This window comes from Moschus berezovskii, chromosome 10 (assembly GCF_049115385.1).
Source record: "Moschus berezovskii isolate FMDL1 chromosome 10, NW_MosBer_1.0, whole genome shotgun sequence".
In the NCBI taxonomy this organism is placed as follows: Eukaryota; Metazoa; Chordata; class Mammalia; order Artiodactyla; family Moschidae; genus Moschus; species Moschus berezovskii.
In genome coordinates this window covers 66,733,341-66,749,502 of record NC_142469.1, presented here as the reverse complement: position 1 = coordinate 66,749,502, position 16,162 = coordinate 66,733,341, and the positions used below count along the sequence as shown (strand labels likewise).

At 38.1% G+C, this 16,162-nt stretch overlaps 1 protein-coding gene across 2 annotated transcripts in view; it reads left to right on the top strand.

Annotated features, from left to right (window-relative positions):
* Nucleotides 1-12,491, top strand: part of CASP8AP2 (caspase 8 associated protein 2) — a 33,433-nt gene extending 20,942 nt beyond the window's left edge. For both annotated transcript variants that reach the window (XM_055433336.2, XM_055433335.2), the window contains exons 6-11: nucleotides 11-126; nucleotides 2,008-4,202; nucleotides 4,748-7,877; nucleotides 8,936-9,035; nucleotides 9,690-9,776; nucleotides 11,845-12,491. In XM_055433336.2, coding sequence (XP_055289311.2) covers nucleotides 11-126; nucleotides 2,008-4,202; nucleotides 4,748-7,877; nucleotides 8,936-9,035; nucleotides 9,690-9,746 — 5,598 coding nt within the window. In that variant the 3' untranslated portion in view covers nucleotides 9,747-9,776; nucleotides 11,845-12,491. The remainder of the gene's footprint in view (nucleotides 1-10; nucleotides 127-2,007; nucleotides 4,203-4,747; nucleotides 7,878-8,935; nucleotides 9,036-9,689; nucleotides 9,777-11,844) is intronic.
* The last annotated feature ends 3,671 nt before the right edge of the window (nucleotides 12,492-16,162 follow it).

The following is a 16,162-nucleotide window of genomic DNA, read 5'->3' as shown; positions in this document are numbered from 1 at the left end:
TGATGTTTAGAATTTTAGCTTAAAAAATGAAAACCAGTCTCTTAAGAAAAATATCTCAGCACTTATCAAAACTGCCAGAGTGGAAATAAACCGCAAGGATGAAGAAATAAATAATCTTCACCAAAGGTATGATTGAGGGATGTGGATATGTTTGTAAATTACATGAATATTGATATGCAGAATATTTTTAACTTTGAAAAGAAAATGAAAATCATGCGTTTTGTTAAATTTTTAAGGTTTCACTGAGAGGAGCTAATATTCTAAAGGTATATTGTCATAATGATTTCTGTATAATTATTAATAGAATATTGCCACATGCCTCTCTGAATGTATCCAGTTTTTTAATATACTGGGGTCTTGTTCTGATATTCTTTGATCCTGAGAAGATGATGGTGTATGTTAGGGGTTCCAGAAGGGGCCCAGCAAATTACTAAAATACAAGGAAGATGTCTGTGTCATACATTCTGTCATAGCCAACTCTTAAAATATCTCTCAATTATATATTCTTTTTCCTCTGAAATGGATTTTCTACTTAATTTCTCTCTCTCCCTCTCTCACTTTTTTTTTTGGTTGGGGCAGTATTTGGCTTCAGAGAATTGCATCTCTTCTCCCCTTGATAGTTCAAACCTCCAAAACAGTTATCGAAATTTGCTACTTTTGAGAGTAGGAGGAAGTGCTGTTAGTAATTACACTGATATTACTTGGCAAACTGGGACTTGCAGGCACCCTGCCTTGGAGTCATCAGAGACACTTAGCTCTTTGTCACCCTTCAGGTCCAAATCTAAATTTGCTGTTTATCTGCCTTCATTTCTACTCACTCGAACCCAGTCCACTCTGACCTCTTCCACCTGTGACTACCACTAAATTCATCATATAGTGTTGACTTCTCATTTTAACTTGTCTTTACACACAAGTTGACATAGTTGACCCCTTTTTTCTTGAAATAGTTTCTCCCTTTGGCTTTCATGATCCTTAGTTTTCTTCCTAACTTGAGACTTATTTTTCTGGCAAAGTTGGTTTTCTTCAAAGCTGTGTCTTTACTTTCCTTTCTCTTTCAGTATTTTCTTTTGATGTAATCTCACTTGTACCAGTCAGTTCCATTTATATGTACATAACTACTTTACAAGTACAAAATTTTCAACGTTACCTCATCCAAAACTGAATTTAAGGTTGAACCCATTCCATTGTTCCTTGCTCAGTGGATTCCCCAACATTTATTCAGCTGGTGCAAGCTAGAGAGACTGAAGGATAGAATGACCGTTTAATTTATTGCCCAAACCAGGATACTTTTGAGAGTAGGAGGAAGTGCTGTTCGTAATTACACTGATTGTTACTTGGCAAACTGGGACTTGCAGGAACCCTGCCTTGGAGTCATCGGTGACACTTGTGACACTTAGCTCTTTGTCATCCTTCAGGTCCAAATCCATTACCATGTCCTGTTGGTTTTTATGTCTGTATTCCCTCAACTCGTTCATTTCTCTCCTGTTTCTACTGTCGCTGCTACCCGTCGCCTCTCAGCCACACTGGCAGTGGTCTTTGTACTCAGAGCTGTTCATCACCTCTTGCTCTTTCCAGCCTCTGCTTTCTCACTTCTTGATATTAAAGCCACAGGACACTTTGTAAAGCACAGCTTTGGTCATCTATCAGAGAACTACCCCATCCCACCTCTTTTCCTCTTTTTTCCCACCACTTTTCCCTCCCTCCCTTCTTTTCTTTCTCCTGTAATGAAGGAAATCTGAACGACATTGGCAAGTGCTAGGAGAGAAAACTGAGAGGTCCTTCAGGCTTTGTTTGAGCAAAGCAAATGAAAGAGAGTTCCTTATTTTAAAAACTTGTCCATTACATTGGAAACTGATAAATTCTTACTACTTTTTCTTTTTTACAAAGTAAAATGAGTTTTGCCAGTATGTGGGCCCCCAATTTTAAAGTGTATCACATGTGATTAAACCTTGGATTATTAAAAAGGAATTAAGTTTGTTTTTGGTGTTCATTTCTATTTCTCAATAGACTGTCGGAGTTTCCACATTTTCGGAATAATCATAAAACTTCAAGGACATCAGATCTAGTTAAAACAAAAGATCTTAAATCCAGATCTCCCCATTTGGATGACTCTTCAAAGACTGATCACAGAGTGAAAAGTGATGTTTCTAAAGATGTACATCATAGCACTTCACTGCCAAACCACGAAAAGGAAGGAAAATCACACTGTGAAAAAAAGAGCACTTTGCATTTGCCTACATCTGTTGAAAAACACTCCAATGGCATCTGGTCACGTTTCCACTATCAGGTTGGTGAGAGTAGTTCAAATGAGGATCATAGAAGAGGAAGGAAAGATAGTCGACATTGCCAGTACAACCGGGGGACTGACAGAATACGAAAAGACTTGAGCACTAGCTATGGTGATGGTGAGCCGAGGAACACAGAGGCCAGTCAGAGGCTACAAGGACATCATGAGAAATATGGTAAAGGTGAACCAAAGAGTGAAAGCAAAACTGCAAAGTTGAAAAGTAACACAGATTTAGATTATAAAAATGAACGCATCAGCTCTTCTTGGGAGAAAGAAAACTCTAGAGACAAGTCACACACTCGACTAGAATCTCAAAGTGACAAAAAACTCGAAAGACAAAGTGAAAGATCACAAAATGTAAATAGAAAAGAACTTAAATCACAAGACAAAGAAGAAAGAAAAGTTGATCAGAAATCGAAATCAGTAGTGAAAGGCCAGGATCATTGGAGAAGATCTGAACGAGCGGTGCTTCCGCATTCCAAAAATGAACTAGCAAAGTCTTCTCACAATTCAAGTAAATACCATCTAGAGGAGAGAAGAGGCTGGGAAGATTGTAAAAGAGACAGGGCTGTAAGTAGTCATAGTTTTCAAGAAGGAAGATGTCCGTCCTCTCTTTTAGCCAGTAGAACTCACAAACACATTGATTCCACGGAAGTTGATGTGGTACACCAGCGGGAAAATGCACCTTTTAGAGCAGAAAGGCACAGAACTGAAGAAAAGAGGAAAAGGGAACGAGAGAGCAAAGAAGAAAATAAGCATATCAGAAATGAAGAAAGAGTACCTCCGGGACATTTGCAGAAGACTAACAAAGAAACTAAGAAAACCACTGCAGACTTAAAGAGACAGAATGAGCCAAAAAATGATAAAGGGGAAGTCTCTAACAATGATGTTTCTGAAGGAGCAAATAATAAGGAGCCAGCAGTTAGAGCTGAGGGTGCCCCAAATGAACCACAAAACAAAGACTTAAAGTTGAGCTTTATGGAAAAATTGAACTTAACTCTTTCTCCTGCTAAAAAGCAGCCTGTTTCTCAGGATAATCAGCATATAATAACTGATACTCCCCAATCCTGTGACATATGTGATTCTGAGTCGTTGGTGCAGGCTAAGACTGTGACATGTATCACAGAGGAAACCAAATCTGAGTTATTGGAACCAAAGGATGCTCTTAAAGCAGCATCTCAACCCAGGACCAGTATTTCAGAACGGGAAGTAGAAGAAAATAGTTTGTCTGTTGCATCTGTGGAGACTACTGTGCCTTGTGACACACCCATATGTGGCACAGAGACTTCCTTCTCAGCACCTGTGGAAATGGAACCAACAGAATCTTCGTTATCTTCATCCACAGAAATGGAACAGACTGTTAATGGTGCCAGGGCAGCAGTTCCTGTGATACTAGACACAGCACAGACGAATGTTTCTCATAACGTTGGCTTGGAATTGGATAGCAAAAGAAACAGTGACTTAAATTCTTGTAGTATTTCTGAAGAGACAGAAATGAAGGAGGCTTTTTCAACAAACGTGACCAAATCCAGTGAAAGCATTTTGCAGCCTTCAGTTGAAGAAACTGGCATTCTGCCAGCCGTCCTTTCAAAAGGTAGTACACCAAAACTTGAGCCTTCTCTTGTAGACCCACCACTGGTTGAGAATAAGTCCTGTCATTTGGAGCCTTGCTTACCTAAAGAGACTCCAGAATCTTCACTTCAGCAGACTGAATTAATGGATGACACAATGGAAGTTGGTGAAACAAACTCAGTATATCATGATGATGAGAACTCAGTTCTGAGCATTGACTTTAATCAGCTGAGACCTATTCCAGAAGCCATCAGTCCTCTGAATAGTCCAGTGAGACCTGCAGCAAAAGTTCTTAGACTAGAAAGTGCATCTCAAGTTCCATTATATAATAATAGTCATAAAGGTAATACTTTATGTTATCTCCTATAGTTTATCTTTATGTGAGAATGTAAAATACACCAGCAAGATGAATTAATGCTTTTTATTTTATAATATAACTAGTGTTCAGACCTCTGTTGTTAACTGGTAATGTACATTGAAGCTTTAGGTTTAGGTAATGCTTATTTATACAAAAAAGAGAATGGTAGGATAGATTGTTTCAAATATTCTTTGCCTGTTATCAGATACTTTCTTCTTGTTTAAAAACCATCATCAAATGGCATAGAGTAGGTGATGCTGCTAACATCAAGAAACGAACAGTTGGTTTTACTGGTTACCCAAATAATCAAACTGTGCACTATCATTATTATCGGGCACCTTCTCAGACCAGTAAAGATGAATCATATGATAAGTGTTAGACATTAACATTCTGCTTTTTTTTTTTTTTAAAAAAGCTATTAAAATAATAAATTGCCTCAACATTTAATTTTTTGTTAGATTTAATGTGGAAATGTTAAATGACAAACACTCATTGGTCATGTGGCAATAATATGCTTTTCTCTTTCACAGATGTGTTTCTACCAAATTCAGCTCATTCTACCTCCACGAGTCAGTCTGATCTCAACAAGGAAAATCGAAAGCCAATATGTAAATCTGACAAATTTGCAGAAGCAGACTCCCACAAGAATTCATCTTTAGATGAATTAGAAGAAGGAGAAATTATAAGTGACAACGAAAAACCTGAACCACAAAGAAGTTTTGACAAAAGTGCCAAACCGAGAGCTTCTACGGAAGTGCAGAACACAAAAACTAGCCCAGAAAGTAGGAAAAGCTCTGTGCGTTTGGATAAAGACAATAGGAAGATAGCCTCTATGAAAATGCATCAGACCAAAAGCAGATGGAATAGAAGACGAAGTGAATCTAGCAGATCTTCCAAAACAGAGAAGAAAGAGAGGTCAGTGAGCACTTCCAGCCTGGAAAAAATAGTTCCAATCACTGCCACACCCTCTTCTGTCCGAGAGATTATGCACATGTTACGAATGATAAGAAAACATGTAAGGAAAAATTATATGAAATTCAAGGTAAAATTTTCATTAATACAGTTTCATAGAATTATTGAGTCAGCAATTTTGAGTTTTACATCACTAATTAAATACCTGGACTTGTCCAAAATATCTAAGTCAGTGACTTCTTTACAGAAGAATCTCTGTGATGTTATAGAATCCAAACTCAAGCAACTTAAAAAGAATGGCATCGTGGATCGTTTATTTGAACAGCAGCTGCCAGATATGAAAAAAAAATTGTGGAAATTTGTAGACGAACAACTCGATTATTTGTTTGCAAAACTTAAGAAAATCTTTGTAAAATTTTGTGACTCCATAAATGTTGGCAGTGATAGTGACGAAGGAAAGCTTGAAAAGAAAAGTAAAGAGAAAGCACGATCTTCACACTGTCAGAAGGGGAATATAAACAACTTGGGCAAAGAAATGTTAAAAGAGAAATCCCCCAAATCAGAAGATTATGGTTCTTCTAAGTCTTCAGTAGGTTGTAAAAATTCTGAGGAAAAACATCAAGAGCAAAAGAATTCCAGTGTTAACACAGTAAAGCATGACATTAAAAAAACTGCTAACACTTGCTTTGATAAAATGAAGACTCCTCTATCTGAAGAGCATTCCTTGGACCCAAACTGCCTGAGCACCCCAAGGCCAGGAAAAATTGAAGGTAGCACCACAGAGGATGCCCAGACATCCCAGCTCGTTCCTTTGAAGCCAGAACGCAGTTTTGAGATTCTTACTGAACAGCAGGCATCTAGCCTTACATTTAATTTAGTGAGTGATGCACAGATGGGAGAAATATTTAAAAGTTTGTTGCAGGGTTCTGATCTTTTGGACAACAGTGTTAACTGTAATGAAAAAAGTGAGTGGGAATTAAAGACACCAGAGAAACAGCTGCTAGAGAGTCTCAAATGTGAATCTATACCAGCTTGTACAACTGAAGAGCTCGTCTCAGGGGTGGTTTCTCCCTGCCCTAAGATAATTAGTGATGACAACTGGTCCTTACTGTCATCTGAGAAAGGTCCATCTCTGTCTTCAGGGCTTTCATTGCCAGTTCATCCAGATGTGTTGGATGAAAATTGTATGTTCGAAGTGTCCACGAACATAGCTTTAAGTAAAGATAATGTATGTGGTTCAGAAAAGAGCAAGCCCTGCATTTCTTCCATACTTCTTGAAGATCTAGCCGTCTCTTTAACAGTACCATCGCCTCTGAAGTCAGATGGCCATCTCAGTTTTTTAAAGCCAGAAACTTTGTCTAATTCAACACCTGAAGAAGTTATTAGTGCCCATTTTAGTGAGGATGCCTTACTGGAGGAAGAGGACGCATCTGAACAGGATATTCATTTAGCCCTGGAGTCTGATAATTCAAGCAGTAAATCAAGTTGTTCTTCGTCATGGACAAGCCGGCCTGTTGCTCCAGGCTTTCAGTACCACCCTAACCTCCCCATGCACGCTGTCATAATGGAAAAGTCCAACGATCACTTCATTGTGAAAATTCGGCGTGCAGCACCATCTACCTCCCCTACTCTTGTACAGAATACAGTGGCTGATGAATATCTGCCAATAGTGGAAAAGGAAGCTAATGAAGCAGTGGAGGAAGAATATATTTCGTGTCAGAACAGAGTTTTTAAATCTGTGGACGAACTGAAAAATTCCTGTAAGAATGTTGATGGTAGATTAGTTCATGAGGAACAAGACTGTGTGATACAAGCAGAAGTTCCTGACATATATGAATTTCTTAAAGATGCTTCAGGTAAAGTGAGTCAAAGTACCAAAGAGGCTGAAGAATGTTTCAAGCTGCATCAAGTGTGGGAACCAAAAGTGCCTGAAAGCACTGAAGAATTGCCTCCAGTGGAAGAAATTCCACATTCTGTTGAGGATCATCTTCCAAACACATGTATAGACCTCACAAAAGATCCAGTCACCGAGACCAAAAAGTTGGGGGAATTCGTAGAAGTAACAGTTTTGAATATTGATCAGTTGGGATGTTCTAGAAGTAGTGTGGATCAAAAAGCTCCAGTATTAGACAATATGCAGCCTGAAACTGTTGATACTTTTATTGATTTGACACAGGATGTTTCAAGTGACAGTAAAAATGAAGGTAACCATCCTGCTGTAGTGGTTGAAAACTTGGGGTGTCCGGTGATATGTGTCGATGAAGATAACTCGAAGGAAGAAAATGTGCAGGTGGCGAACAGGCCTTTGGAATGTGTCATTGAGGAGGCCTGTATTGATCTAACCTCGGAAGCTTCCAGTTCGGGTGAAGTCAAAAAGGATGATTTAAACTCAGAGTCAGCATTAAATTCCAACAGTTCAGAGTTGCCTGGGATGTTGGATAACCCTCACAAAAAGAGAAGGAATCTTTCTGATACAAATCCTCCTTCTCAGAAAAAACAGAGAAAGGAAACAGACTTAACCAGTAGGGAAAAGACCAAAAAAATTACCCAAGACTCTGGTGAGAATGGTAATGCTCATCGAAGGAAAGCCAGGAAGAAAAAGGCCCCTTCAGTGACTAAAGACCCCTCATCATTAAAGGAAAGCCCAGGGACTAAGGATGCATCAGCAGCGTCTGCCACTTCTTTTACAAGCCTTTCTGCAAAGAATGTTATTAAAAAGAAGGGAGAAATTATAATTTCATGGACAAGGTAAGAATCTTAAGAGACTATTAAATCACCAGGAAATTTGAGACACCAGAAATCTATCATGTCATAGTTTTATCCCAACTTAAAATAGGGAAAGGGATCACTTCAAAAGTGGCCAAAGTTGGTAGAAAATACACTCTAGGATACAGCCCAGCTGTACTGTAGAACAGTCTAGAGCAGTGGTTGTTGAACAGGGATGGCACGATGGACAGAACTTTTCACTATGTTTTAACCTCACTTTTTCAATGAAAAAAAAAAAATCTTTCACTCGTAAGGGACCTAGTATACACAGATTTTCTTTAGAAAGGAGGAATGACAGGTGGTGAATAGGGCAAAAAGTGTAAGTGTTTGTAATTTGAGTTTTCCCTGGAAATTAGAAGTTTCAAAAAAAAGTTTTATAAATTTTGTTGTATTTTAATGTGAAATTAAAAAAAAATGCAGATGTAAAGGCCGCATTTCAGATGTAAAGGTAACCACAGTTGTGAACCATTAAGCTAGAGGAACATGATCTCCAGACTGGCTAGAGTGTATAATGATATTGAATTTTCTTGAAAATGGGATCAGTTTTAATACCTCAGTCCTCTATGCTTTCCTTTCAGGTAACCTGTAGATGGTAAAATTCAGATATTGTAATAACAAACATTGGTTCAGACCATGTAGAAAATGCAGAGATCTAGGGATCAGAAGATCTGAATTCTGTATTACTTTTTGGTTCTTCTCACCTATTAAGTCTGTGATCACGTTTGGGCCCTAACTTTATTAGTACTATTTACACACTACAGGTAGAATTTTAAGAAAATCTTTCATTTTTGTCATTAGAAATACATTAGTGTATTTGTTTTAGAAAATTTGGAAAATATGTATGAACTCAAAGATTAAAATCATCCATAATCTTATCTCTCAGATAACCATTGTCCATTATTTGAGTATATACACTTTTCCTTTTTTTATGAGTTTTAACAAAAATGCCAATTCTTTTTAGTAGATATTAAGAAAGTGAACTTTTTTTTACCTTTCTGCTCTAACCTACAAAAACTAAATAACACTTTTTCCCCCTTCAGAAATGATGACCGGGAAATTTTATTGGAATGTCAGAAAAAAGGGCCATCATTGAAAACATTTACTCATTTAGCTGCTAAGTTGAATAAAAATCCATATCAGGTAACTACCCAAATTTTACATCTCTATTGTTTCACAGATGGTACTATTCTAAATACTTAGATTTTATTTTTAATGTGTTTAAAATATATAGATATTTATTAGCTAATGTCTTTAAAAGTATTGCTCTTTGGAGAATTTCCTGGTCATCCAGTAGATCGGACTCTGTACTTTCATTATCAAGAGTGTGGATTCAGTCCCTGGTAGGGGAGCCAAGGTCCTGCAAGCTGCATAGTGGGACCAAAAAAAAAAAGTATGGTTCTTCATGTAGAACTGTTAAAAGCTTGGTGATTGTGGAAGAAATTTGAAACAACCCTAATTCTTTTTTCTGTCATTTTACCATTTACTTATTTGATCTCAAGCAATTTTGTAATGATACTTTCTTGCTTAAGAAAGTTTAATATTGAAAAGTTAAATAGCAGTTACTTTTATTATGAAGATATTTTGTTTTTTGAAACATTACTTTACCACTATTATTAAGGGTAGCTTTCTCTGTCTTTAGATGTTTTCTTTTTTTTTCCACAAATCAGAAGGCTGACCTTGTTTTTTTTTTTTTTTTAATTTATTTATTTTAGATGTTTTATGAAAATATTCATCAAAGATGCAAAAATATATTATCGCAATATTTACAATTAACCCTCATTTAAAATTTTTCAGGTCTCAGAAAGATTCCAGCAGCTAATGAAGCTCTTTGAAAAGTCCAAATGCAGGTAGTTAATGGTTACACTGCAGGAGGCTAGTAAAGTAAGTGTTTGACACTGTACCTGTTTGGTTAATGGCCTGTTAGTCATTGAAGATGTGAGTGGTGGGTGAGAGACATCTAGTTGAGCTCATGCTTCAGTCACAGGTAGGAGGATGATTGCTCATGAAGTCTTCTAAGTCACCTATCTCAGAAGGTGGGGCGTGCTCAGTGAAGCCTGCTGCAGTTACATCAGGATAGCCTCTCTCCTCCACCTTCTGTATGCTCATGAGTCTAAGGCGGGGGCAAATCCATTTGATGATGGATTATAGATTTTTAGATACAGGAAAGAAAACATTCTTGAGGGAATTCCCTGAAGGCCCAGGGGTTAAGACTCTGTGCTTCCACTTCAGGGGGCCTCAGGTCAATCCCTGGTCGGAGAAATAAGATCCTGTATGCCATACGGTGCAGCCAAAAGAAAGAAAAGAAAACATTCTTGAATAGCGGTGTATTTCATAGCCAGTGAAGTCTGTGTGGTCATTATAATTTAATATTTTCCTCATTTTTAATTGAGTGCTAAAATGCTTTAAATACAAAACATACATTTAAAAACATGAAATCCATTGTCATCTGAAGAGGTGACACAATTTTCCACATTAAATTATTAATAATGTATACAGACATGTTTCTTTAAGCCATTCTTGTACAGATTTATTAAGGCAATACGTATCGGATTTTATTTTTTAAGACCTAGGCCAGTTGCCTAACTATTTTGGATTTTTCTGTAAGGAAAATTATAAAGATATTTAACAAATCACTATTTTTCAGTTGATTTGTAGTCATTTGAATCCAAAACACCCAACTTTATAGGTAAATCTTAATAAAAACCATATTTGGACATTGATCTCATTGTGAGGGTTCTGAATATTTTTGAGTTATAAAAATCTGTTCCTAAACTTAGTATAAATTACTATCTTTTAGATAATCTGTTAATTTCAGTATCCTCTTAGAGCAACTAGTTTGTTAATGAAATCTTCAAAAGATATTTAGTAGTTTATGTGAAGTTAAAATTCTGTATATGTAATTCAGAATGTAAGATTGAATAATGGGGAATTTGAAGAAAAAGCTTATTCTAAAGAACCTTAAAAAAATAGTTTGATGCAAAAATTGCCTGTTTATTTTTCAGATTCGTTATAAATAAATATTTTCACTACCTTTAGGAAATTAAACTGTGGTTTTATCTGAACGTTGTCATAAAATGTGACTTCCGTTCTCTTTTTGAAGATAATGTCCATTTGTGAAAGAATTAACTTGTATCTGGAAGTGATGTCTGTTAGTTTGAAATTTCCAAATTCCATTGCAAATGTAAACTTGACATTTTATTTGCTTGCATGATAATACAAATAGTATGTTATTTCATTCCTAGTTTGTTTCTTTGCTGATTTTTTTTCCTTTAAGTACTATAGTCTCATTAAATTCTTGTCAAAAGGAGTGTAATTGATAAAGTTACCAACCTGATTCTGTAAGAAGCTAGTTCTTTAACCACCAGTCTTATCTAGGGCTTCCCTGGAGGCTCAGATGGTTAAGACTGCTTGCAACAAGGGAGACACAGGTTCAATCCCTGGATTGGGAAGATCCCCTGGAGAAGGGCATGGCAACCCTCTCCAGTATTCTTGCCTGGAGAATCCCTTGGACAGAGGATTCTGGCGGAGAAGGCAATGGCAAGCCACTCCAGTACTCTTGCCTAGAAAATCCCATGGACGGAGGAGCCTGGTAGGCTGCAGTCCGTGGGGTCGCTAAGGGTCGGACACGACTGAGCAACTTCACTTTCACTTTCACACATTGGAGAAGGAAATGGCAACCCACTCCAGTGTTCTTGCCTGGAGAATCCCAGGGACGGGGGAGCCTGGTGGGCTGCCGTCTATGGGGTCACACAGAGTCGGACACGACTGAAGTGACTTAGCAGCAGCAGCAGAGTTCATGGGGTTGCAAAGAGTCGTACGTGGCTGAGTGACTAACACACACACACACACACATTGTCTAAGTAGAACTCACTTGAAAGAACAGCACTTTATGATGAAATGATTATATCAGAAAACAGAATCATAACTTTAGCATTTTCTTATATTACAGATAAGTTGCTGATTTTCTTGGAGCCTTAATTGATATTGCATACTACACAAAATCTTGGAATTCTTCATGTTTTTAATGGAGCAGGAGAGGGCAGTTTTATGACATATTTGATTATCACATAATAATCTGTATTTGTTATTACTTGCTGACTCTAAACTTTAGGCCAACATGGTCAACTTGTTCCTGACATCAGTCTGACTTGCTCACCTGTTACTGGTCAGAATATTTATTTCTAAACAGGTTACAACTTATTATTAAGGTAAAAGCAACAATGAAACAGTATTGAAATCTTAGTTTTGATATTTCAAAGAAATGACTTTCTTTTCTAGATTTTTAAAAATAGTTTTGTAGCATTTTAAACTTAACAATTATTTAGTTTGTTTCATCCATTTTTACTTGCTTTTGTAATTGCCTGTCCTCATTTTGTTAAATTGTAAAATAATTTAAATAGTGTATCTGTAAATATGTATAATTATAACGATGTAAAATACTTTCTGTGTACGTTTGGGTGTATACACACACATGAATGGGTGTGCCTAGCCAAGGATTTTTTATTTGTATAAAACTTTTTGTATAAAGTTTGCTTTCATTACCAGTAATGTATAAATAAAACCATGTAAAGTTCTGTTATATTCTGATGAGAATGTTTCTTTTATTGTGTATTAGAATGTTTATTTTATTGTGCTTAGATAGTAATTAAAATGGAAAAATGATAAAATGCCCAGGGGGCCTTGGGGGCTATTTTGAAGTGGTTCTTGGTGGGGGTGTGGCTGGCTAAGTGTGCTGGAGTAGATTCATTGGAGCAAACCAGTTGCTTTTGCCTGCTTTCTCACAGCAGGTACTGGTACAGTGAACAGTGCCCCAGGGGTCCTCATAGACAAAATCAGGGCAGTGCAAAAACTCCTTTTGGGTGAAGATCTGGGAAAAGCAGGTAAGGATTGCCTGACTGCATTATTTATCCATCCCTCTCTCTTCAGACTGGTGGTACTGGAAGGTTATAATCTAGGCTTGGGACTCTGAAGTTACTGAGGAAATTGCCATTTCTCCCAGTTTCTGCAGTGGAAGCCCTGATCTAAATGATTACTTGGTAGATAACAAACTGAAGTAATGAACTGTGGTTGTATAGTTCTGGGGCTGTCTGCCATAAAGCTGCTCCTTTCCCCTTTCTTTCAATCCCCAGCATAGCCAAGCCCTCAGTTGACCCTCAGCCCTTCAGTGCATACTATCACTCAGAAGCCTTCAGTTCAGTTCAGTTCAGTCGTGTCCGACTCTCTGCGACCCCATGAATCACAGCATGCCAGGCCTCCCTGTCCATCACCAACTCCCGGAGTTCACTCAAACTCATGTCCACAGAGTCGGTGATGCCATCCGGCCATCTCATTCTCTGTTGTCCCCTTCTCCTCCCACTCCCAACCTTTCCCAGCATCAGTCTTTTCCAGTGAGTCAACTCGTCGCATGAAGTGGCCAAAGTATTGCAGTTTCAGCTTTAGCGTCAGTCTCAGAAGCCTTACCACTGGGTGAATGGGTTCACAAGCCAAAGTAAAGAAGCAACTAAGAGATACCACTAAATCACAAGAAAACAAACTGGATTACATAAGACCATAAAGATCTAAGATAAAGCCAGTAAACACTAAAAGGCAAAAAAGATTTTGGCAGTATGGTATAAGAAATATCAAAAACATAGTATTTAAAATAAAGGTAAAATGGAATGAAAATAGAGTGGATACAGATGCATCACTACAAACAAAGCTAGTCTAGGTGATGGAATTCCAGTTGAGCTATTTCAAATCCTCATAGATGATCCTCTGAAAGAGCTGCAGTCAATATGCCAGCAAATTTGGAAAACTGAGCAGTGGCCACAGGACTGGAAAAGGTCAGTTTTCATACCAATCCCAAAGAAAGTCAATGCCAAAGAATGCTCAAACTACTGCACAATTGCACTCATCTCACATGCTAGCAAAGTAATGCTCAAAATTCTCCAAGCCAAGTTGCAACAGTAGGTGAACCGTGAACTTCCCAGATGTTCAAGCTGGATTTAGAAAAGGCAGAGGAACCAGAGATCAAATTGCCAACATCCAATGGATCATTGGAAAAGCAAGAGAGTTCCAGAAAAACATCTACTGCTTTATTGACTATGCCAAAGCTTTTGACTGTGTGGATCACAACAAACTGGAAAATTCTTCAAGAGATGGGAATACCAGACCACCTGACCTGCCTCTTGAGAAAACTGTATGCTGGTCAAGAGGCAGCAGAACCGGACATGAAACAGACTGGTTCCAAATAGGAAAAGGAGTACATCAAGGCTGTATATTGTCGTCCTGCTTATTTAACTTGTATGCAGAGTACGTCATGTGAAATGCCGGGCTGGATTAAGCACAAGCTGGAATCAAGATTGCTGGGAGAAATATCAATAACCTCAGATACGCAGATGACACCACCCTTACGGGAGAAAGCAAAGAAGAACTAAAGAACCTCTTGATGAAAGTGAAAGAGGAGAGTGAAGAAGTTGTCTTAAAACTCAATATTCAGAAAACGAAGATCATGGCATCTGGTCCCGTCACTTCAATGCAAATAGATGGGGAAACAATGGAAACAGTGAGAGACTTTATTTTTTGGGCTCCAAAATCACTGCAGATGGTGATTGCAGCCATGAAATTAAAAGACTCTTGCTCCTTGGAAGAAAAGCTATGACAAACTTAGACAGCATATTAAAAAGCAGAAACACTGCTTTGCCAACAAAGGTCTTTCTAGTCAAAGCTATGGTTTTTCCAGTAGTCATGTGTGGACATGAGGTTTGGTCTATAAAGAAAGCTGAGTGCTGAAGAATTGATGGTTTTGAACTGTGGTGTTGGAGAAGACTCTTGAGAGTCCCTTGGACAGCAAGGAAATCAAATCACTAGATCCTAAAGTAAATCGGTCCTGAATACTCATTGGAAGGACTGATGCTGAAGCTGAAACTCCAATACTCTGGCCACCTGGTGTGAAGAACTGACTCATTCGAAGAGACCCTGATGCTGGGAAAGATTGAAGGTGGAAGGAGAAGGGGATAACCAAGGATGAGAAGGTTGGGTGGCATCACCGACTTGATGGACTTGAGTGTGAGCAGACTCTGGGAGTTGGTGATGAACTGGGAAGCCTGGGATGCTGCAGTCCATGGGGTTGCAGAGTCGGACACAAGTGAGCGACTGAACTGAACAGATGCATGAATTAGTGAGTTGAAAAGTCAGATTGAGAAACTTCCAGAGGAAGCAAAAAAAGGTATATAGAAAATACGAATGTAGAAGTGGGATGAAGGACACAAGTAGATGTCCCAAGATTCAAGTAACACACAAGGTCAGAAGAAGAAAAAATGTTAAAGATTGAGACGCCATAGGGTGCCCAATGGCAAAAAGCACCCCACATCTAGACACATACTGAAATTAGGAATATTAGAGATACTAAGAAAAATCTAAAGACTTTTAGACAGTAGATCATGTGTGAAGAACAGGAATCATACTGACGTACTCTTCTGAAGGGCAATGCTTGCTGTAAGAAAACTAGTTTTAAAGTATGAGAGCTAAAATTTTATATTCATTTATATTGTTATTCACATGTGAAAGTTTAATAAAAGCAGTAAGACTTGTCACTCAAAGATCCACATTGTAAGCATTTTTGAAGAGAGTATTCCACACACAAAAAAACCAAGTGCAGAAAATGTTTCAAGAGCTAGGGGTTGAGTGAATTACCCTATACCTTGGTGATGTGTTTATAGGCAGACCTCAGGGATATTGCAGGTTTGGTTCTAGACCACTGCAATAAAGCAAGTCACGAGTCTTGGGGGTCTCGCTTCTGCCCACAGGTGTTTATATCACCAGGTGTGAACACGGTGGCTTGTGGATACTGGAGACCATTGAGCTCATAAAGGCGGAGGCTGTAGACCTGTGCCTCTTTGTCTACCCTGAGATGTTTATTCTCTCTAACCTTTCTGTTCCCTTCTGTTTCAAATCTGAGTGTGTTTTAGGCCTACTAGTGACTCCACAGATTCAGCAAAACTTTTGGTATGACTAAAAGTAGGAACTTTAAAAAAATAAAAAAACCAAACTTGTCTTCTATGGCAGTGAGTCCTCAGCCTCTGGTATGCTAATTTTTGCTGAACCCGAAGCTCAACCCAGTGGTGCTCCTGTGTTTCCCACAGCTGTGCAATGCCAACATCACTGACCTCATCAGGACTTTTCAGTTACTCCTGTGAGATTTGGAGAGTTATTCACTCTATGCCTGTCTTAAAGATAATTCACCTAGTTGCTCAAAGTCTTCAAGAGTAAAGATTGGGTTGATTCAT